A 12,835-nucleotide genomic window follows, 5' to 3' on the forward strand; every position below is an offset into this window, starting at 1 on the left:
TGGTAGGAGAATTGAGGGAAGGTGGGGATGTGGTAGGGGATATGGGATTAATGTAGGTTTAGTATAAATGGGTGGTTCATTGTCAGCACAGACTCAGTGGGCCAAAGGGCCTGTTTCAGTACTGTATCTCTCTATGACTCTACCCTATCGAACCCTTTAATAATCTTAAAGACCTCTATTATGTCACCTCTCAGCTTTCTCTTTTCTTGAGAAAAGAACTCCAGCCTGTTAAATTTTTCCTGATAGCTACAACCTCCCAGTTCCGTTAACAAAGTGCAAATCTTTTTTTGCAACCTGTCCAGTGCCTCCATTTTCTTTTCCTATGTTCACTTCTTACATGGCGAAACAGAAGCCTGGAGTCAGACATACCCTGATCCCCTGTTGCCCGGAGACTGACTTCTCAACTAAACTCGGCCACAGCCATTCCAAATACTTTGAAGGTGTACTGAAACAAGGTTCATTTGAACATAAAACTTGAATTTCCCTTAATTATATTGGATGGCAAACCATTGTTCATTTAGTTCCTTAGGATGTTTTTCCCTCATGTGAAATATCAGGCCTTTCGAACACAATGCTTTACCTATCTAACCATCAAAGATACCTCAAAACAAGTACATCCCAATATCTCCGAGTTCAACTGACATTATTACCATGTTAAAACCAGCTTGTGTTTCAACTGAAATGAGTCAGAGACTCAATCATAAACAAACATTCCCCATCAATTCAGGCAACCTGTCTGAGTTCCCTCATAGGTACAATGGCAACAATCAGAGCACACATCCCAAGGAATTCCAGACCAACAAGTGTCCGTTGCCTTGCCTTGAGGTGTGATTATTAACCAGGTAATATAAATTCCTTCCAGCTTGCGGAAAATAGCTAGCAAAGCCTGATCTTAACCCTGCAGTCAATCAAAAACAAACCTCAACACCAAGCTACCTAAGGAGGTATTAGGACAGTAACCGAAAATGTGGTCAAAGAGCTGGTTTTAGGAAGTGTCTTAAAGGAAGAAAGAGAGCTGGAGAGGGGTTTAGGGAGGGAATTCCAGAGTTTAGGACCCAGGCAGCTGAAGACATTGTGAAGTGATAAAAATCAGGGATGCTCAAGAGGTCACATATCTTGGAGGATTTTGGGGCTGGAGGAAGTTACAGAGATCAGGAGAGGAGAGGCCATGGAGGGAGTTGAAAACAAGGATGAGAATTTTAAAATTGAGGCATTGCTGGATTGGGAGCCAATGTAGGTCAGCGAGCACAGGGGTGGTGAGCGATTTGAACTTAGTGTGAATATCAAAGTAGCACAACAACTAAAGTACATTTCTACTGTGTGTGTCACTAAAATCTCTTGATGTCCCATTGACCATCTCTCCCTTCCTCAACCAACACACAAAAAAAGATTAAATGGTCATTGCTGTTTGTAGGATCTTTCTGTGTATTATTTACATAAACAGTCACTGCACTTTAAAGTAAGCCATTCATTATATTGCCCAGCTCTGTGAGAAGATGACTCATAAAGAGAAGACCTGAAGTGAAACTCTTAATTTGCGCTTTCAGAAAGGTGTATTCCGATTGTCGGATGAAGATTACTTCATTGAACCTTTGGAGGGACATCCCTGGGAAGAAGACACGGCACAGCCCCATATCATTTACAAACGACATGCTCCAGATATGGAGGGAATGCAGGACCCCCACTGGCTGGATGAATTGATGGAGAGTACGAAGAACAAGAGCCCTGAAGAGAGTAGAAGGTGTGGTGTGTTGGGTAAGCCCACTTATGCTGTATGAGTTCTTCGCGTTTCTGCAGCGGGAGGAGTTACTCATATCTCTGTCAAACTTGAGACAAAAATATCCAGTGTGAGGGTTGGACATTGAGAATGCAGTTGTTGTCTGTTCCCATTAGGTACTCTTATGTAACAAGGCTGCAGCTGATGTCAAACACACGGATTCCTGCTCTCAGCTGCACTCCTAAATATAAATCATAATTCCAACAGCAGTGAAGATCCACCTTTTCATGGTTTGCTCGATCTGCCATCAGGGCAGCTGCCCATATTGTCCTGCTAAATGTGCTGATTCCGCACCTCAGCACAATTACGTCAGAGAATTGTACAGAAGGAGACCACTCAGCCCATCATGCCTGTGCCAACTCTTTGATAGAGCTATCCAATTAGTCCTACTCCCCTCCACTTTCCCCATAGCCCTGCAAGTTTTCTCCCCTTCAAGTATTTATCCAATTCCCTTTTGTAAGTTACTACTGAATCTGCTTCCACCGCCCTTTCAGGCAGCGCGTTCCGTGTAAAAGAAATTTCTCCTCATCTCCCCTCTGGTTCTTTTGCCAATTACTTTAAATCTGTCTCCTCTGTTTACTGGTCCTCCTTTCACTCGAAACAGTTTCTTCTTATTTATTCAATCAAAACTGGTCATGATTTTTAATATCTCCATTAAATCCTGCCTTAACCTTCGTTGCTCTAAGGAGAGCAACTCTAGCTTCTCCACATAACTGAAGTCCTCCATGAGGCAAACTAGAATCATTGGCAATACAGGACTGGCTCATGCTTAAATCCTGTGCCTACAGTTATGACAATGTAATGTCCCGAGCTTGCCTTCTGAACTGGTCTCCGATGGGGCTAACTTGGAGACCAGAAAACAAAGGCTGTATTAAGGGGGAACTGAGGCCTGTGGAATTGCCTCCCTGCAGACTGGAGCGAAGGGAAGGTATATTATGGGGCACATTTTCTGAGTGCTGTAGTCTTGCTCACCAGGACTTCCCGGCAGTATGGGAGCATGACATTGCCAAAAAGTGGAGCTCCCCACTGGCAACACAGACTTTCAAAACTGCCCCTAACCTAAAAGCAGCTGTTGTACTTTGGGTATATGCCCAATGGGTTTAATCACTTGTTCCCAAAACTCTCCACCACTCATCTCTGGGCCTGTTGTAAACTAATTGATAGAGATTGATCACTGTGATTAGTCAACAACTCCATTATGATTGTATCAGGATAGTCGAAGACAAATTAGATGGACTTTGGTCTTTCTTTGTCTAGCAATTCTTATTCTTTGTCTTTTTTTATTCGTTCATGGGATGTGAGTGTCGCTGGCCAGGCCAACATTTATTGCTCATCCCGAACTGCCCTTGAGAAGGTGGTGGTGAGCTGCTTCCTTAAACCGCTACAGTCCTTGTGGTACAGGTATACCCACAGTGCTGTTAGGGAGGGAGTTCCAGGGTTTTGACCCATTGAGTTAACACAGTGTTGAGAAAGGTTTTGATACCAGAGGCTGAAAAATGGGCGTATTATTAGAATATTATATCTATCCTGAGGATTACAGCTCCGTTCCCTCAGACCCTCTCCCTCTGACCCTCTCCATCCGACCCTCTCCCCCCGACCCTCTCCCTCAGACCCTCTCCCTCTGACCCTCTCCATCCAACCCTGTCCATCCGACCCTCTCCATCCGACCCTCTCCCTCTGACCCTCTCCCTCTGACCCTCTCCCTCTAACCGTCTGTTCCTGTTTCTCTAACTCTCAACTTCATTCAACATGTCAGGATGTGAAAATTGCATTTTCTTTCTGTTACCTTCTTGTGTTGTATACCCTTTTCCCTTGCATGCCAGCACTTGCCTCTGTATTTAATTCTCTACATTCTTTCATTGAACTCCAAGTAAACTTTGCACTAATATTAACATATTTAGTAAGAATGAGCCAAGCTTTAGTGAATGGAGGCAGCAAGTCTCATTTCAACCTGATTAAAATACTATTTACTATATAAATAGTTTTACAGTCTCCTCCTTCATATAAGTCATACCTATCTTTTTGTAATTCAGTTAAGTACATAGGAACAAGAGTAGGCCATTCAGTACCTCAAGCCTGTCCCAGCATTCGTGGCTGATCAGTATCTTAACTCTATCAAACCGCCCTGGTTCCTTGACTCTTAAATATTTGCTAGCCAAGGGTATTATCAATTTCAGTTTTGACATTTTCAATTGACCCCCACCCCCGCCCAGCCTCAACTACTTTTTGAGGGATAGAGTTCCAGATTTCCACTACCCTTTGTGTGAAGAAGTGCTTCCTGACATCATCCCTGAATGGCTTGGCTCTAATTTTAAAGTTATGCCCCCTTGTTCTGGACTCGGCCACCAGAGGAAATCGTTTCCCTCTATCTACCCTACCAAATCCTTTAATCATCTTAAACACCTCAATTAAATCACCCCTTAATCTTCTGTACTCAAGGGAATACAAGCCTATTCTATCCAACATCTCCTTGTAAATTAACCCAGGAATCACTCTGGTGAATCTGCCCTGCACCTTCTCCAAAGCTGATATATCCTTCCTGAGGTCCAGTGCCCAAAACTGAGCAAAGTATTCCAGTAAGTATTGTCAAAATTGCATTTAAAAAACTGAAAAAAGGTGAGCAGCTTCATTCATTGTATTTGACCATCATTCAGCGGATTCTGCCTCAACCTCCTCGTCAATGTCACTACCTACTGTTGCATTGATATAACCCTGCCACGTTCTCATGCTCAATGAGACTGTGCATGTGCCTCCAGAGGGGTGACAGACCACTTCACGGAGCAGGTAGCCACAGCCAATACACTGCTGTGTACAAACCAAACCTCTGGCCGGCATGTTTTAATAGAGCCACACAGGTTTACAAGACAGAAGGAGGCATTCAACCCATCAGGCCTGTGCTGGCTCATTGCTAGAGCAATTCAAACATAAACCTACTGTCCTCAGATGTAGACACAGAGAAGATGGGAGTTCAAAACTAGCGACCATAAATATAAGGTAGTCACTAATAAATTCATTCGGGAATTCAGGAGTTGGTTTAAGAAGGGGAAAATCAGCTAAGCTCCCAGCGTCTTGTTGCTGCGTAGTAGCCGTTATTGAGGGCAGACTTATATTTGACTATTGACTACTTGGGTGATCTATCGGAGGACAGCTGTTACCTCGGTAACTGTACCCTGGCGGGGGAGCTCCACACTTTCTAGATTGGAGGGAAGCAAATTGGAGAGGAACAAAATGTATTTTAATATAACGTTGCTGAGACTGCTGGAACAGCTACTTGCATTTATATAGAACCTTGAATGTCGTAAAACCTCCACTTCTCAGAGCGTTATCAAACAGAAGATTGACATCAGGCCAAAGAAGGAGACATCAGGACAGGTGACTAAATGTTTTTCAAAGAGGAGAGAGAGATAGAGAAGTGGAGAAGTTTAGGGACGAAATTCCAGAGCTTAGGTCCTTGGCAGCTGACCTCCAATTCTGGCCTCTTGCGGATCCCCTATTTTCATCGGTCTACCATTGGCGGCCTTGCCTTCAGCTGCCTGGGCCCCCCCGAAACCCCTCCACCTCTCTATTTCTCTCTCCTTACAACCTACCTCTTTGTTTATCTCTCCTAGTATCTCCTTATGTGGTTTGGTGTCAACATTTGTGAATCTTAGGGTGTTTTACCTCATTAAGGTGCTATTATAAATGTGATTGGTTGTTGTTGTTGTTGGCCACCAATGGCAGAGCAAAGGTAGTCAGGGATGCACAAGAGGCCTGAATTGGCGGAGCGCAGAGATCTCAGAGGATTGTAGGGCTGGAGGAGGTTAGAGAGATAGGGAGGGGGGTGAGGCGGTGGAGGGATTTGGAAACAAGAATCTTAAATTTGAGGCATTGGTGGACCGGGAGGCAATGTCAGTCAGTGAGCACAGATGGTGATGAGTGAATGAGACTTGGTACAAGTTAGGACACGGGCAGCAGAGTAAATACTAGGTTATGTGCTGGGATGCCCTCCATTTTCTGCTGATAGTTTGGATTAGAGAATGCGTTTCCAATCTTTCCTCTTGAATTTTTAGTGAATATGCTGCCTCCTCCCTGCTACACTCAGTGGGAGAGTGAACGACAAACACAATGACTATGTAAAATCGAGAATCTGTGGCATGCGTGCCCACTCAACACTCTCCCACCCTGTAGCGTACATGGAGATACAAGCAGCTGTGTTCTGACCCTGCGTGCTGCCACTTAGATAAGAAGGGAAGTTAATAACAGAAAACAGTTCTTCACAGAGATGTTGATAAATCGGATTACAATGACTTTTGATTATTTTGGCACGAGGTGAAGTCAAATAATAAACTCGAGTGTTCAACTCACCTGTTTGTACTCCCCTCCAGCTCATATACCCACTGCCTGGAGTTGAGAGAGAGAGAGAGTAAATTCACTCAATGACCCTATTTCCATTGGCAGGCGAACTGAGGGGAGCCATGGCTCAGTGGGTAACGCTCTTACCTCTGAGCTGGAGGTTGTTAGCTCAAGTCCCACTCCAGAGACACGAGCATGAAATCCAGGCTGACATACTCAGTGCAGTATTGGGTGCCATTTTTTGGATGAGATGTAGACTGAGGCTCAGTCCACCACCTCTTAGGTGGATGTAAAAGATCCTATGGCACTAATCTGAAGAGGAGCAGGGGATTTATCCGTCAACCAACATCACTGAAACAGATGATATAGTCATGTATGTCATTGCTCTCTGTGGGATCTTGCTGTGCACAAATTGGTTGCCGTGTTTCCTACATTACAACAGTGACTACCCGTCAAAAGTCCTTCATTACCTGAAAAGTGTTTTTGGATTGTCTTGATCTCATGAAGGGCTGGAGGATCAAGACTAAACACATCCTCCCCCGCACACTCACTGCAAAAATGTAATCTACTGGGAAGGCAGAAAAAAACAAGGCCAGGAAGGGAAAAAATCCTCTGGAAAATTCCTCCCTGACCCCCTTGGGAGATCAGAATCCAGGAGAACACATGGACCAAGTGTTATCTATAGAGACACTGACCTTCTATGTGATGTGATCTCTGCCCCAGTCAGGAACCAGTCGAGCTCTCTCTGGAAGGCAAACAGTCAGCACCCATCACACCAGCTGGCAACACATTACAGAGAATCACTACTCTCTGGGAGGAGAAGAACCTCCCAATATCTTATTCCTACTCATCCATAGTTTAACCTAATGTCCCCTGGTCCTCCCCAATCTGTTAAATTGTAATAATCTATCAATCGGAATGCTATCCAGCACTTTAATTATTTTATAGACCTTTTTCAATTCAGTAATTTTAGTAAAAAAAGTCAGTTGAAGAAATAAATCTGAATCTCCTCTAACATATACACAACTTAGGGATTTCAGGAGGTGGAGACTTGTTCTTTCTTTAACTGTGCAAGACGACATGCAAGGGCAAACAGTGGAGCCTTTGTAAAATATAAATGCTTTTCTTTAAATAAAAAGCACCAGTCTCTGACAGACAACAGTGCAGCAATCTGCACATTGAATTTCGATTTGGATTTCAGATATTTTGCTCCAAATAGCACATTATTCTTGCAGGAGATACAAAGACTGAAGTTGGAATAAGTTCATCAACTAACAGCTGTTACAATTTTCCATGGATAGGGCTACACCCCGGAATAGAGCTCCAGATCCCTCATCATTTCTTAACCCTATTAATGCCAAGGGTAATGGACTTGGAGCACACAGTGTAACTATCTGCCTTCCCTGATAGAGTGAGATGAAATAGGTTGGGGAGGCTGCACATGTGGTGCATAAACACCAGCATGGACCAATTGGGCCGAATGGCCTGTTTCTGTGCTGTAAATTCAGTGTAACTCTGGATTTACAGCCAGGCGTTTTGTGAGACAAGGATATTGTCTTGCCTGTTTGTGTTTCGTTTTCCTTTTCTTGATGAGCAAAACTACCTATTGTTGCTTTTATTGTTTGTATAATGTGTTGCAACCAGGTGGGATTGGGTCTAGGGCTTCCCTCTCAGCCTTTTTCTGGTTTGGCCGTACCAGGGCTTAATTTTTAAAACACCATATCTTAAGCTACCCCTCAGTGAGTCCTTGCTCACAGCTCTCTAATTGTAAAGGCAAAGAAATCAACCAGACAGGTTTTTTTAGATTTAAACAAAAAAGGTATAAGTTTATTAACCTTAAAACTCTAATTCAGTTAAAACTACTAAAAATACACGACACGACCACACAAGCATGCATACGCGATAAACACACATGCAAATAGAGAGAGAAAAGGAGAAAGAATCAAAGGGGAAAGATTTGAAGCAATAGCTGGAGTTCAATTACTGGTTTTGGATTCAATGTAAAGTCTTTGATTGAAGTTAAGTCTTGCCGTTCTCATTGGGGCCCAGTGCACACTTTCAAACTTGTTTCACTGGTCTTCTGTCTTGAGGCTTAATTACTTGCGTGGGTTCCTGGAACTTTGCGTGAGAGAGAGAGAGAGAGAGAGACAGAGAGATAGGTGCTCGCTCCCTCAAGTTCATTTGTAGTCTCTTCCCACACTGTTCTGAGCCAGGCACAATTTTAAAAAAAAAAATGGGTCAGCAGGTTAGTCATGTGACTAGTTCCCTGCGTGAAATGGCTCCCTCTGTGAGATTTTGTACATTCCTTCAAGCTTACCAGACATTCTCGGGGGCTGGGGGAGGGGGGTGGTGGTGGTGGGTGGGCGGTGGAGCAGAGGAATGCTGGTTCTTACACATTCATCTGGTTAAGTGAATCAGGGAGACACTCCCATTGTCTTCTTCATGCAACTGTCTTTTAGAATGCAAATATGCAGCCATGTTTTCAGCCACTGTTGTGTTCTTTTTAAACAAGTTATTCCAACCAGTAACAGTTCAAAATTAATGTTCCATATGGCGAAATTAATATGTCTCATTTTAGCAGGTGTGGTTTTTCTTCATAAATGGCTGGATCCATTCTCTTGCCGAGAATATCACTACACCATACACGCAACAGCGGATTTTTGGGGACCCTCGCTTATCCGCCAATTTCCATTATCCACCAGGAGGATCTCCTCCATAACTGAGGATGATGGACTCTCCTGTGTATTTACAACAACAATAACTTGCATTTATAAAGCACTTTTAATGCAGTAAATCATCTCAAGTTTCTTCACAGGAGTGTTATCAAAACAAAACTTTGACACCGAGCCACATAAGGAGATATTAGGACAGGTGACCAAGAGCTTGATCAAAGAGGTAGGTTTTAAGGAGCATCTCAAAGAAGGCGAGAGGTATAGAGGTGGAGAAGTTTAGGCAGGGAATTCCAGAGCTTGGGGTCCAGGCAGCTGAAGGCATGGCAGCCAATGGTGGAGAATGTTGTGTGATTGCCTTTGTACCTTTAAGATCTTACTATGCTAATGAGCCAAGTACCGGGACACACTCATGTGACTGCCAGCCAGACTCACTTTAACTGTAACACCAAGAGGCAGGTCCTGTAAATAGTTAGCTTTGGCCTGTATAATAGTTTAGCTGTTGAATAAACCTGTTTGAGATCTTCACTCAACTCAACTCCACGTATCTCATTTATGTTGCATCAGACAACATAAGAAGCTTTTCATTACAGAGCGATTAAAATCGGGGATGTGCAAGAGGCCAGAATTGGAGGAGAACAGAGATCTCAGAGGGTTGTAGGGCTGCAGGTGGTTACAGAGATAAGGGGGATGAAGCCATGGAGGGATTTGAAATCAAGGATAAGCATTTTAAAATCGAGGCGTTGTCCGACAAGGAGCCAATGTAGGTCAGCGTGCACAGGGGAACGGGACTTTGTGCAAATTAGGATACGCAGTCAGGTTTGCAGAGTGTGCAAGGTGGGAGGCTGGCCAAGACAGCACTGGAATTGTTGAGGCTGAAGGGAACAATGATATGGGTGAGGGTTTCAGCAGCACATGAGCTTAGGCATGGGCAGAGCCAACAAACACATGAGCACCGAACCTCCATCAAACAGAGGACAGTGTTTCTGAATAAAACGCTTCCTTCCTGTCAGCTGATGCTGTTACACATGGGAGCACAACAAGGTCGAGCTTTGCATTGTTGTAGAACATCCCCTTCCTGTTGTGGGATGTGGCAAAGCTCCCAGGAGGAAATCTCCGAAAGGTAGAGAAACTAATTGAGACAGTGACTCACAGAATATTCGTGAGTTTACTGCCAATTACCAACATGTAAAAAATCGCACCTCAGATTGGGCTGGTTTACTTGTTCAAACTGCACCTGGCATAGGATTGAACACAAAAAAACTTGCATTTATATAGCGCCTTTCACTACCTCAGGATATCCCAAAGTGCTTTACAGCCAATGAAGTACTTTTGAAGTGTAGTCACTGTTGTAATGTAGGAAACGGCAATTTATGCACAGCAAGCTCCCACAAACAGCAATGTGGTCATGACCAGATAATCTGTCTTTTAGTGATGTCAATTGAGGGTTAGATATTGGTCAGGACACCCGGGAGAACTCATCTCTAGAATGGTGCCATGGCAACTTTTATGTCCACCTGAGAGTGCAGATGGGGCCTCAGTTTAATGTCTCTGTATTTGACCATAGAAACTAATTGTCTTGGTGTATTCATGGTTTTAATTTTAGCTCTTGATCTATAAAACCTTTGTATTCATTTCATTTATGAAACTTGTTTGGGAATGACCCAAAGCAAGAATTGAAGGAGGCATTTAATATTTCATGGGTGAAAAGAACAAAATGCGTCAAATGTATTTAGGGTTTCCAACCCTCCAGGATTGCCCTGGAGTCTCCAAGAATTGAACACTCCAGGACACTTCTGCAATTCCAGAGACAAATCGTAGCAGCATTAAAAAAATAATTTTCTTTAAACGCTTTGGGGGTATATTAGTTATAAAACCACAGGAGTTGGCTTGGGGACAAAAGGTGCTGGACAGTCAAGAATCATCCAATTGAGTCATGAAGAATCTGTTCACTTTCCAATTGGAAAGATGGATATACACATTGGGCAACCAATAGCTGCAGCTTGGGAGTGGGTAGTCAGAGGTAGGACATCAGGAATGCATCCAACCAGAGTTGTCAACCCTAGCCCCTACACTTCTCATTGGAATTAATTTTCTTCCCATCCTTCCATGAGACAACCTGCTCAAAGCCCGTAAATCTCAATGGAAAATGTCCATGTTTATTGCTCACTTCCTTCTTGACCTTTATGCCTAAATGTCAGTTTCCAGCTGTTAAAGCTGGAAAATCTGATTGGGCATTGAGCCCAAGGAGGGAGGGATTTACTTCACAGCTTCAATAAGCTGAAAAAACAAAGTTGTGTTTGATCACCAGTTTCCAGTCCTTATACCGTGTCTACTGTATCCGATCATTGTGTCATCTTGTAACCTTTCCTTGGCCTAATGAGAAGCTCTTTATTTAGATCAGGAATAAGGACATGAGGAGGCCATTCAGCCCCTCAAGCCTGTTCAGCCACCATTCATTGGTTGATTCGTCTCTTAACTCCATTTACTTGCCTTGGTTCCGTAAGCCTTAATACCCTTGTTTAACAAAAATCTACCAAACTCAGTTTTGAACTTTTCAAGTCATAGAGTTATACAGCACAGAAACAGGCCCTTCGGCCCATCGTGTCTGTGTCGGCCATCAAGCACCTGCCTATTCTAATCCCATTTTCCGGCACTTGGCCCGTAGCCTTGTATGCTATGGCGTTTCAAGTGCTCGTCTAAATACTTCTTAAATGTTGTGAGGGTTCCTGCCTCTACCATCCCTTCAGGCAGTGTGTTCCAGATTCCAACCACCCTCTCGGTGAAAAAGTTTTTTCCTCAAATCCCCTTTAAACCTCCTTCCCCTTACCTTAAATCTATGCCCCCTGGTTATTGACCCCTCCACTAAGGGAAAAAGTTTCTTCCTATCTAACCTATCAATGCCCCTCATAATTTTCTATACCTCAATCAGGTCTCCCCTCAGCCTTCCCTGCTCTAAGGAAAACAACCCTAGCCTATCCAGTCTCTCTTCATAGCTAAAATGCTCCAGCCCAGGCAACATCCTGGTGAATCTCCTCTGCACCCTCTCCAGTGCAATCACATCCTTCCTATAGTGTGGTGACCAGAACTGTACACAGTACTCCAGCTGTGGCCTAACTAGCATTTTATACAGCTCCATCATAACCTCCCTGCTCTTATATTCTATGCCTCGGCTAATAAAGGCAAGTATCCCATATGCCTTCCTAACACCTTATCTACCTGTGCTGCTGCCTTCAGTGATCTATGGACAAGTACACCAAGGTCCCTCTGACCCACTGTACTTCCTAGGGACGTACCATCCATTGTATATTCCCTTGCTTGTTAGTCCTCCCAAAATGCATCACCTCACACTTCTCAGGATTAAATTCCATTTGCCATTGCCCTGCCCATCTCACCAGCCCATCTATATCGTCCTGTAATCTAAGGCTTTCCCCCTCACTATTTACGACACCACCAATTTTCATGTCATCTGCAAACTTACTGATCACACCTCCTATATTCACGTTTAAATCATTAATGTACACTACAAAAAGCAAGGGTCCCAGCACTGATCCCTGCGGTGCACCACTGGTCACAGGCTTCCACTCGCAAAAACAACCCTCGACCATTACCCTCTGCCTCCTGCCACTAAGCCAATTTTGGATCCAATTTGCCAAATTGCCCTGGATCCCATGGGCTCTTACCTTCTTAACCAATCTCCCATGTGGGACCTTATCAAAAGCCTTACCCTCATCTACATATCTAGTCACTGCCTCGAAAAATTCAATCACGTTAGTTAGACACAATCTCCGCCTGACAAAGCCATGCTAACTATCCCTGATTAATCCCTGCCTCTCCAAGTGGAGAATAATCCTGTCCCTCAGAATTTTTTCCAATAGTTTCCCTGCCACTGATGTTGGACTCACTGGCCTGTAATTACCTAGTTTATCCTTGCTACCCGTCTTGAATAATGGTACCATATTCGCTGTCCTCCAGTCCTCTGGTACCTCTCCTGTGGCCAGAGAGGATTTGAAAATTTGTGTCAGAGCCCCTGCTATCTCCTCCCTTGCCTCACATA

General features: G+C 43.8%; 1 protein-coding gene across 2 annotated transcripts in view; it reads left to right on the forward strand.

Annotated features, from left to right (window-relative positions):
* LOC137352565 (A disintegrin and metalloproteinase with thrombospondin motifs 7-like) overlaps positions 1–12,835 on the forward strand; it is a 190,888-nt gene that overhangs the window by 14,416 nt on the left and 163,637 nt on the right. For both annotated transcript variants that reach the window (XM_068018208.1, XM_068018209.1), the window contains exon 3: positions 1,548–1,755. In XM_068018208.1, coding sequence (XP_067874309.1) covers positions 1,548–1,755 — 208 coding nt within the window. The remainder of the gene's footprint in view (positions 1–1,547; positions 1,756–12,835) is intronic.

The sequence above is a fragment of the Heterodontus francisci genome, chromosome 38 (genome assembly GCF_036365525.1).
Source record: "Heterodontus francisci isolate sHetFra1 chromosome 38, sHetFra1.hap1, whole genome shotgun sequence".
Taxonomy (NCBI): Eukaryota; Metazoa; Chordata; class Chondrichthyes; order Heterodontiformes; family Heterodontidae; genus Heterodontus; species Heterodontus francisci.